Source organism: Leptodactylus fuscus, unplaced genomic scaffold (assembly GCF_031893055.1).
Source record: "Leptodactylus fuscus isolate aLepFus1 unplaced genomic scaffold, aLepFus1.hap2 HAP2_SCAFFOLD_230, whole genome shotgun sequence".
NCBI lineage: Eukaryota > Metazoa > Chordata > Amphibia > Anura > Leptodactylidae > Leptodactylus > Leptodactylus fuscus.
The window spans coordinates 108,163-120,522 of NW_027440253.1; the positions used below are offsets into that span (position 1 = coordinate 108,163).

The 12,360-nt window shown below is 45.4% G+C and overlaps 1 protein-coding gene across 3 annotated transcripts in view; it reads left to right on the plus strand.

Moving 5' to 3' along the window:
- The window catches only part of LOC142187391 (coiled-coil domain-containing protein 24-like), a 45,464-nt gene that overhangs the window by 22,938 nt on the left and 10,166 nt on the right, over positions 1-12,360 (plus strand). For all 3 annotated transcript variants that reach the window (XM_075261595.1, XM_075261596.1, XM_075261597.1), the window contains 3 exons: positions 4,022-4,156; positions 6,274-6,372; positions 11,538-11,592. In XM_075261595.1, the coding sequence (XP_075117696.1) occupies positions 4,022-4,156; positions 6,274-6,372; positions 11,538-11,592 (289 nt within the window). The remainder of the gene's footprint in view (positions 1-4,021; positions 4,157-6,273; positions 6,373-11,537; positions 11,593-12,360) is intronic.

A 12,360-nucleotide genomic window follows, 5' to 3' on the forward strand; every position in this document is an offset into this window, starting at 1 on the left:
GGTGTTTCTGATGGAGGGGGCTTGCACCCCTTGTTGTTTTGCGTGGCACTATCACAGCACAGGCCGACATGGATGGCGATTGCGTCCTACACCACGATGGAGCGCCTGTTCATACTGCGCGGCCTGTGGCGGAGGGGTTACACCACAATAACATCTCTGGAATGGACGGGCCCACACACAGTCCTGAATCCTATAGAACACCTTTGGGATGTTTTGTAACCCCGACTTGGTGCCGGGCCTCAGCGACCTACATGGATCCCTCTCCTCAGTGCAGCACTCCGTGAAGAATGGGCCGCCATTCCCCAAGAAACCTTCCAGCACCTGATGGAACGTCTGCCTGCAAGAGTGGAAGCCGTCATCAAGGCTAAGGGGGGCGACACCATATTGTATCCAGCATTACCCGTAGAGGGCGCCACCAACTTGTAAGTCACTGTCAGCCGGCTGTGCGGACTCTTCATCACACAGTGTAGAGGAATAAAGTCACTTTCTTTGCTGATGTGACGATGACTTCATATTGGGATTTCTGATGATTTTCCTCTCTATAATACGTAAGATCTGTCTATAGGACTAGGATTATATAATATGTCACCGTGAATGTTCTCCTAGGATCCGTCTCTCTCCATGTAGACATGAACTGATCAAGTACAGACTGGAAGGTAAAGCAGTAAGAGATTGGTGTATGTTCTAGAATAGAGGGGTCAGTATAAATGATTCTACAAGGGGAGGGGGGGGAGGAATGAATTAAGGAAGATGGTAGACTCTGTGTAGTATGTCCGGAGGAAGGAGCAAGTCTGAGGCTCCGGAACGCGTGGCCATGTGATGCTTTCCCTCTGGTGTAGACCCTGATGGATGACTCCTGATATGGGAATGGATACAAGTTTTCTTTGTCTGTATACTGTTTCATCTGCTTCCGCTCCACCAGTGTTTCGTGCGTCTCGGCTTATTTATTCCACATTATTCTATAGTGGACAATGGCTGCCGAGGAGGCGGCAGATAATAACATTAGAGCAGTGAGATGATCTGTAGTGTCTTATGTGTAATTGATCAGCGGCGCCCGGACCAGTCTCATCTCCTTATCCTCTTTACTGGTCAGTGATCCAGGTGGATTTGATTCTGTGCGTGCAAATCACTAATCTCGCCTGTCATATAGAAGATGCACCTATAGAAGGACATAAGCCCGAATACGGCTACGAGGCACCAAACTGACATCTGACCTCCAAGGAAAGTGGGAGAAGAGCGGCATACAGCCGCAACTACACCCTCAAACGCTGTCCAAGATGGCGCCGTCAACAATGGCTACAGTGTCAGTCACACACAATGTGACACTGCAACCCAAAACCTAGTGGGAGAGCGAAACCGCCAAAGTCTGGGCACAGATCGAAACCTAATACACAAACGGCCACTGCAAACCTCCAAAAATAACTCTGCATATAAAGACTGGAAAAGCGACAGCAAGATGGCGAGGCCCAGGGAAGAAACCTCACTAAGGAGTCTCCCGCAGAAACATCGGCCTGTGCTCGTCTCACAAACTCGGAGGAAAGAGGATTAACCCTGTGTGACAACGACGAGACGACGAGACTTCTCCCAACTAACAAGACTTTATCAAATACTTAGGAATCAGACCCGGAGGATCCTCAAAACAAGGCGCACATTGTCTCTGCCCCAGAGTCGCGCACCAAGTCCTCTGAATCTTCACCTTCTGCAAAGAACTGAGCTCGCCGTCTCAAGGAAAGAAACCCAGACGTGTCGTACGAGGGGAGGAAGACTTTGGGAAGTCATATTAGCACTATAAGGGCTCGTTCACATGGGGCGAGAGGGGGTGGATTCTGATGCCGGATCCACCTGACCATCCGCCCCCTCACAATGGAGGTCTATGGAGACCGCCAGCCCTCTTTATTCGGTTTGTTCCTGCTCATGGAAAAAAAGAAGCGAGCTGTCCTTCCTTCAGGCGGATTCCACAGCTGATTCAGATGTGGCGTCCGCCTCGCGACAGCACCCTCCGGACTAGGCTTTCTTACACCTACATATAATATGTCCTGTCCTATAGGTGATACGTCTACATATAATATATCCTTGTCAAAAATTTGGCTATGAGTAAGGAGCTGACCTAGAGGCTCCGAAACGCGTCAGCCGGACGCTGCCCGCTTTCCCTCCATGCTGGCCACACTGAGCGTTTTTTATATCTAAAATTGAATGCTTTCCAATTTTTGAATATGGATAAATAAAAGCTAAGTTTTATTTAAACTAAGGAGATGCGTGCTGGATGTTTACTTCTACATATAATATGTCCTGTCCTATAGGGGATACACCTACATATAATATGTCCTGTCCTATAGGGGATACACCTACGTATAATATGTCCTGTCCTATAGGTGATACGTCTACATATAATATCTCCTGTCCTATAGGGGATACACCTACATATAATATCTCCTTTCCTATAGGGGATACACCTACATATAATATGTCCTGTCCTATAGGGGATACACCTACATATAATATGTCCTGTCCTATAGGGGATACGTCTACATATAATATGTCCTTTCCTATAGGGGATACACCTACATATAATATGTCCTGTCCTATAGGGGATACACCTACATATAATATGTCCTGTCCTATAGGGGATACACCTACATATAATATGTCCTGTCCTATAGGGGATACACCTACATATAATATGTCCTGTCCTATAGGGATACACCTACATATAATATGTCCTGTCCTATAGGGGATACGTCTACATATAATATCTCCTGTCCTATAGGGGATACACCTACATATAATATCTCCTGTCCTATAGGGGATACACCTACGTATAATATCTCCTTTCCTAAAGGGATACACCTACGTATAATATGTCCTGTCCTATAGGGGATACACCTACGTATAATATGTCCTGTCCTATAGGGGATACGTCTACATATAATATGTCCTGTCCTATAGGTGATACACCTACATATAATATGTCCTGTCCTATAGGGGATACACCTACGTATAATATGTCCTGTCCTATAGGGGATACGTCTACATATAATATGTCCTGTCCTATAGGGGATACACCTACATATAATATGTCCTGTCCTATAGGGGATACGTCTACATATAATATGTCCTGTCCTATAGGGGATACACCTACATATAATATGTCCTGTCCTATAGGGGATACACCTACATATAATATGTCCTGTCCTATAGGGATACACCTACATATATGTCCTGTCCTATAGGGGATACACCTACATATACTATCTCCTGTCCTATAGGGGATACGTCTACATATAATATGTCCTGTCCTATAGGTGATACACCTACATATAATATGTCCTGTCCTATAGGGGATACACCTACATATAATATGTCCTGTCCTATAGGGGATACACCTACATATAATATGTCCTGTCCTATAGGGGATACGTCTACATATAATATGTCCTGTCCTATAGGGGATACGTCTACATATAATATGTCCTGTCCTATAGGGGATACACCTACGTATAATATGTCCTGTCCTATAGGGGATACACCTACATATAATATGTCCTGTCCTATAGGGGATACACCTACGTATAATATGTCCTGTCCTATAGGGGATACGTCTACATATAATATGTCCTGTCCTATAGGTGATACACCTACATATAATATGTCCTGTCCTATAGGGGATACACCTACATATAATATGTCCTGTCCTATAGGAGATACACCTACATATAATATGTCCTGTCCTATAGGGGATACACCTACATATAATATGTCCTGTCCTATAGGGGATACACCTACATATACTATCTCCTGTCCTATAGGGGATACACCTACATATAATATGTCCTGTCCTATAGGGGATACACCTACATATAATATGTCCTGTCCTATAGGGGATACACCTACATATAATATGTCCTGTCCTATAGGAGATACATATATAATGAGCCCTGATATCTGCACATATAATATCGCACACCTGACACGTTTGTTTTGTCTCTGGTTCCGGTGGTGACCTTTTGTCTTTCTGTGACAGAGACAAGGACCAGGCTCTGTGTAAGTACAACCCCAAGGTGGTGAACTATGTGATGGGGCGTCCGGAGAGCGGAGCGCGGTCTGCGAGAAGTGGATGGAGCCGCCCGTCATCAGGCTGCAGAGGTAACGAGGAGAGGTAAGTACACAAGGAAACTGCACAAATACATGAAGGAGCACAGGGCTGCGCACCATACACACAGACAGTACACCATACACACACAGACAGTACACCATACATACAGGCACTGCAACATACACACACAGACAGTACACCATACACACACAGACAGTACACCATACATACAGGCACTGCAACATACACATACAGGCACTGCAACATACACACACAGACAGTACACCATACACACACAGGCACTGCAACATACACATAGAGGCACTGCAACATACACACACAGACAGTACACCATACATACAGGCACTGCAACATACACAGACAGTACACCATACATACAGGCATTGCAACATACACACACAGACAGTACACCATACATACAGGCACTGCAACATACACACACAGACAGTACACCATACATACAGGCACTGCAACATACACAGACAGTACACCATACATACAGGCATTGCAACATACACACACAGACAGTACACCATACATACAGGCACTGCAACATACACACACAGACAGTACACCATACATACAGGCACTGCAACATACACACACAGGCACTGCAACATACACACACAGACAGTACACCATACATACAGGCACTGCAACATACACACACAGACAGTACACCATACACACACAGGCACTGCAACATACACATAGAGGCACTGCAACATACACACACAGACAGTACACCATACACACACAGGCACTGCAACATACACATAGAGGCACTGCAACATACACACACAGACAGTACACCATACATACAGGCACTGCAACATACACAGACAGTACACCATACATACAGGCACTGCAACATACACACACAGACAGTACACCATACATACAGGCACTGCAACATACACACACAGACAGTACACCATACATACAGGCACTGCAACATACACACACAGACAGTACACCATACATACAGGCACTGCAACATACACACACAGACAGTACACCATACATACAGGCACTGCAACATACACACACAGACAGTACACCATACATACAGGCACTGCAACATACACACACAGACAGTACACCATACATACAGGCACTGCAACATACACACACAGACAGTACACCATACACACACAGACAGTACACCATACATACAGGCACTGCAACATACACACACAGACAGTACACCATACACACACAGACAGTACACCATACACACAGGCACTGCAACATACACACACAGACAGTACACCATACATACAGGCACTGCAACATACACACACAGACAGTACACCATACATACAGGCACTGCAACATACACACACAGACAGTACACCATACATACAGGCACTGCAACATACACACACAGACAGTACACCATACATACAGGCACTGCAACATACACACACAGGCACTGCAACATACACACACACACAGGCACTGCAACATACACACACAGACAGTACACCATACACACACAGACAGTACACCATACATACAGGCACTGCAACATACACATACAGGCACTGCAACATACACACACACACAGGCACTGCAACATACACACACAGACAGTACACCATACACACACAGACAGTACACCATACACACACAGACAGTACACCATACACACAGGCACTGCAACATACACACACAGACAGTACATCATACACACACAGACAGTACACCATACACACACAGGCACTGCAACATACACACACAGACAGTACACCATACACACACAGGCACTGCAACATACACACACAGACAGTACACCATACACACACAGACAGTACACCATACACACAGGCACTGCAACATACACACACAGACAGTACACCATACACACACAGACAGTACACCATACACACAGGCACTGCAACATAGACACACAGACAGTACACCATACACACACAGACAGTACACCATACACACAGGCACTGCAACATACACACACAGACAGTACACCATACATACAGGCACTGCAACATACACACACAGACAGTACATCATACACACAGGCACTGCAACATACACATGAGGAATGAGGGATGTGAGGCCGTTCCTGGAGCTGTAGGACATAGTGGGACGTTGCTCCTCACCATTGTGTGCACTCTCATGTGTTCGTCTTCTGGCAGAGCCCTCTCCTCTGGCTCCTGTATAGATGGCAGCGACCTGGAGGAACTGAAGGACAAACTGCAGATTTCTCACATTGATGAAGTCATAAGTCACCTGCGGTGAGTCCTGTCATATATAGTGTGTAGTATGTCTATATATAGTATAGTATACAGTGTTGGCCAAAAGTATCGCCCCCCCCCCTGCAGTCCTGTCAGATAATCCTCGCTGTCCCCCAGATAATGATTGCAATCACAAATTCTTTGGTATTTTCTTCATTTAATTTGTCTTCAATGGAAAATCACAAAAAGAATTGTCAAAAAGCCAAACTGGATATAAGTCCACAGCAAACATAAAAAAGAGGGTGGACAAAAGTATTGGCACTGTTTGAGAAATCATGTGATGCTTCTGTAATTTGTGTAATTACCAGCACCTGTTACTTACCTGAGGCACCTAACAGGTGGTGGCAATAACTAAATCACACTTGCAGCCAGTTGAAATGGATTAAAGTTGACTCCACCTCTGTCCTGTGTCCTTGTGTGACCACATTGAGCATGGAGAAAAGAAAGAAGACCAAAGAACTGTCTGAGGACTTGAGAAGCAAAATTGTGAGGAAGCCTGAGCAATCTCAAGGCTACAAGTCCATCTCCAAAGCCCTGAATGTTCCTGTGTCTACCGTGCGCAGTGTCATCCAGAAGTGTAAAGCCCATGGCCCTGTGGCTAACCTCCCTAGATGTGGACGGAGAAGAAACATTGACCAGAGATTTCACCGCAAGATTGTGCGGATGGCGGATAAAGAACCGCAACTAACATCCAAACAAGTCCAAGCTGCCCTGCAGTCCGAGGGTACAACAGTGTCACCCCGTACTATCCAGTGTCAGCGTCTGAATGAGAAGGGACTGTATGGTAGGAGACCCCGGAAGACCCCACTTCTTACCCACAGACAGAAGCCAGGCTGGAGTTTGCCAAAACTTACCTGAGAAAGCCAAAACCATTCTGGAAGAATGTTCTCTGGTCAGAGGAGACAAAAGTAGGAGAAGGCCTCAACATAGAGATTACAGGGAAAAAGAGAAGAAGACGCCCCCTACAGTCAGACATGGCGGAGGGCCCTGATGGTTTGGGGTGGCTTTGCTGCCTCTGGCACTGGACTGCTTGACCGTGTGCATGGCATTATGAAGTCTGAAGACGACCAACACATTGTGCAGCATCATGTAGGGCCCAGTGTGAGAAAGCGGGGTCTCCCTCAGAGGTCAGGGCTCTTCCAGCAGGACAAGGACCCAAAACACACTTCAGGTCAGCACTAGAAAATGGTGGTGAGAGAAAGCCCTGGAGACTTGTAAAGTGGCAGCAATGAGTCCAGCCCTGAATCCCATAGAACACCTGTGGGGGAGGGGGAGAGATCTCTTGGTGGCGGTTTGGAGAAGGCCCCCTTCACATCTCAGGGGGAACCGCGAGCAGTTTGCCAAAGAAGAAGGGTCTAAGATTCCAGCAGAGCCTTGTAAGAAACTCATTGCTGGTTAGCGGAAGCGGTTGTGCGCAGTTATTGTGTCTAAAGGTTGTTCTACCAAGTATTAGGCTGAGGGCGCCAATACTTCTGTCCGCACCAGTTCTGGAGTTTTGTGTAAAATGATCAATGATGGGACTTTTTTTTTTCATTCTCTTTTGTGTTTTTTCATTGCAAACAAAATAACTGAAGAAATTACCAAAGAGTTTGTGCTTTGTAATCGTTATCTGGGGGACAGCGAGGATTATCTGACAGGACTGCAGGGGGCGATACTTATACTGTATATACCCTGTGTCACTTATATACTATATAAGAGTCTGTGCTGTGTAATCATTATCTGAGGACAGCGAGGATTATCTGACAGGACTGCAGGGGGCGATACTTATACTGTATATACCCTGTGTCACTTATATACTATATAAGAGTCTGTGCTGTGTAATCATTATCTAGGGGACAGCGAGGATTATCTGACAGGACTGCAGGGGGCGATACTTATACTGTATATACCCTGTGTCACTTATATACTATATAAGAGTCTGTGCTGTGTAATCATTATCTGAGGGACAGTGAGGATTATCTGACAGGACTGCAGGGGGCGATACTTATACTGTATATACCCTGTGTCACTTATATACTATATAAGAGTCTGTGCTGTGTAATCATTATCTGGGAGACAGCGAGGATTATCTGACAGGACTGCAGGGGGCGATACTTATACTGTATATACCCTGTGTCACTTATATACTATATAAGAGTCTGTGCTGTGTAATCATTATCTGGGGGACAGCGAGGATTATCTGACAGGACTGCAGGGGGCGATACTTATACTGTATATACCCTGTGTCACTTATATACTATATAAGAGTTTGTGCTGTGTAATCATTATCTGGGAGACAGCGAGGATTATCTGACAGGACTGCAGGGGGCGATACTTATACTGTATATACCCTGTGTCACTTATATACTATATAAGAGTCTGTGCTGTGTAATCATTATCTGGGGACACCGAGGATTATCTGACAGGACTGCAGGGGGCGATACTTATACTGTATATACTCTGTGTCACTTATATACTATATAAGAGTCTGTGCTGTGTAATCATTATCTGGGGGACAGCGAGGATTATCTGACAGGACTGCAGGGGGGCGATACTTATACTGTATACACCCTGTGTCACTTATATACTATATAAGAGTCTGTGCTGTGTAATCATTATCTGGGGGACAGCGAGGATTATGTGACAGGACTGCAGGGGGCGATACTTATACTGTATATACCCTGTGTCACTTATATACTATATAAGAGTCTGTGCTGTGTAATCATTATCTGGAGACAGCGAGGATTATCTGACAGGACTGCAGGGGGCGATACTTATACTGTATATACCCTGTGTCACTTATATACTATATAAGAGTCTGTGCTGTGTAATCATTATCTGGGGGACAGTGAGGATTATCTGACAGGACTGCAGGGGGCGATACTTATACTGTATATACCCTGTGTCACTTATATACTATATAAGAGTCTGTGCTGTGTAATCATTATCTGGGGACAGTGAGGATTATCTGACAGGACTGCAGGGGGCGATACTTATACTGTATATACCCTGTGTCACTTATATACTATATAAGAGTCTGTGCTGTGTAATCATTATCTGGAGACAGCGAGGATTATCTGACAGGACTGCAGGGGGCGATACTTATACTGTATATACCCTGTGTCACTTATATACTATATAAGAGTCTGTGCTGTGTAATCATTATCTGAGGGACAGTGAGGATTATCTGACAGGACTGCAGGGGGCGATACTTATACTGTATATACCCTGTGTCACTTATATACTATATAAGAGTCTGTGCTGTGTAATCATTATCTGGGAGACAGCGAGGATTATCTGACAGGACTGCAGGGGGCGATACTTATACTGTATATACCCTGTGTCACTTATATACTATATAAGAGTCTGTGCTGTGTAATCATTATCTGGGGACAGCGAGGATTATCTGACAGGACTGCAGGGGGCGATACTTATACTGTATATACCCTGTGTCACTTATATACTATATAAGAGTCTGTGCTGTGTAATCATTATCTGGGGACAGCGAGGATTATCTGACAGGACTGCAGGGGGCGATACTTATACTGTATATACCCTGTGTCACTTATATACTATATAAGAGTCTGTGCTGTGTAATCATTATCTGGGGGACACCGAGGATTATCTGACAGGACTGCAGGGGGCGATACTTATACTGTATATACCCTGTGTCACTTATATACTATATAAGAGTTTGTGCTGTGTAATCATTATCTGGGGACAGCGAGGATTATCTGACAGGACTGCAGGGGGCGATACTTATACTGTATATACCCTGTGTCACTGATATACTATATAAGAGTCTGTGCTGTGTAATCATTATCTGGGGGACAGCAAGGATTATCTGACAGGACTGCAGGGGGGCGATACTTATACTGTATACACCCTGTGTCACTTATATACTATATAAGAGTCTGTGCTGTGTAATCATTATCTGGGGGACAGCGAGGATTATCTGACAGGACTGCAGGGGGCGATACTTATACTGTATATACTCTGTGTCACTTATATACTATATAAGAGTTTGTGCTGTGTAATCATTATCTGGGGGACAGCGAGGATTATCTGACAGGACTGCAGGGGGCGATACTTATACTGTATATACCCTGTGTCACTTATATACTATATAAGAGTCTGTGCTGTGTAATCATTATCTGGGGGACAGCGAGGATTATGTGACAGGACTGCAGGGGGCGATACTTATACTGTATATACCCTGTGTCACTTATATACTATATAAGAGTTTGTGCTCTGTAATCATTATCTGGGGGACACCGAGGATTATCTGACAGGACTGCAGGGGGCGATACTTCTGGCCAACACTGTATAGACCGCGCTGACTTATATATGGTGTGTATACGGGTATGTCTTATATCAGGCAGTACTAAGCTTATACACTATATAGAGACTTGTACTGAGGTATATATCGTACACCGGGGCTGTATACCTTGCAGGGAGGTCACCAGAACAATTTTGCATGTCATGGTATCTTACTACTTACTAACAGATACCTTTCAGGAGTTTGGGAAAGCTGGGTTCCAGCAGTGGATTGTAGTGAGTGATCATGTGACCAGCGCCCCCTCCCTGATGGTTTCTGCAGGACGCTCATGTTTTGCTGATTCTGGGATTTCTCGCTGCCGCCGACTTCTTGGCTTTGTCCGAATATTGAGAAAGAGCCAAATGGTTGTGGCTGCAATATGGAAGGCGCTGGAGCCGTATACTGTGTGTGCGGGATGGGGTGTATACATATATATAGTGCTAAGGTTGCGGGGTATATATATATATATATATATATATATATATATAGGTATACAGAGAGAGCGCCCCCTGGAGTGCAGCTCTGCACAGTTTGCTCCTCTATGTGGTGACACGTTGCGGCCTGCACTTGCTGCTGTTTCGGCCAGGTTTAGGTTTTTGTCTTTTGTACGGTGACTTTTTTGGGCTGAAGCTCCTAAATAAAAGCGCCACTGAAGTCTGGAACCTGCTGCCTGTGTGAACAGTGTCATTGCCGACCCCACCATGTGACCTGATCCCTGCACAGGTAAGTGACCCCAACAAGATGCCGCAACTCCCCTAATACATGTTTGTAAGGCAACAGGGGGCGCAATAATACTAGTAATAGGAGAGGGGGGCAGGAGGGGGGGCAGTCCTCTGTGTGATATATACGGTATATATATATATTACAGATCATTACTAGAGGACGAGCGACGAACCCTGGAGAAAGACATAATGACCCTACAGGTAGGCAGCACCCCAAGTGTCATTACCCTGTACCCCGAGTATCAGCCTGTCATTACCCTGTACCCCGAGTATCAGCCTGTCATTATCCTGTACCCCGAGTATCAGCCTGTCATTATCCTGTACCCCAAGTATCAGCCTGTCATTACCCTGTACCCCAAGTATCAGCCTGTCACTATCCTGTACCCCGAGTATCAGCCTGTCATTATCCTGTACCCCGAGTATCAGCCTGTCATTATCCTGTACCCCGAGTATCAGCCTGTCATTATCCTGTACCCCAAGTATCAGCCTGTCATTGTCCTGTACCCCGAGTATCAGCCTGTCATTATCCTGTACCCCAAGTATCAGCCTGTCATTATCCTGTACCCCGAGTATCAGCCTGTCATTATCCCGTACCCCGAGTATCAGCCTGTCATTATCCTGTACCCCGAGTATCAGCCTGTCATTATCCTGTACCCCGAGTATCAGCCTGTCATTATCCTGTACCCCAAGTATCAGCCTGTAATTATCCTGTACCCCAAGTATCAGCCTGTCATTATCCTGTACCCCAAGTATCAGCCTGTCATTATCCTGTACCCCAAGTATCAGCCTGTCATTATCCTGTACCCCGAGTATCAGCCTGTCATTATCCTGTACCCCGAGTATCAGCCTGTCATTATCCTGTACCCCGAGTATCAGCCTGTAATTATCCTGTACCCCAAGTATCAGCCTGTCATTATCCTGTACCCCAAGTATCAGCCTGTAATTATCCTGTACCCCAAGTATCAGCCT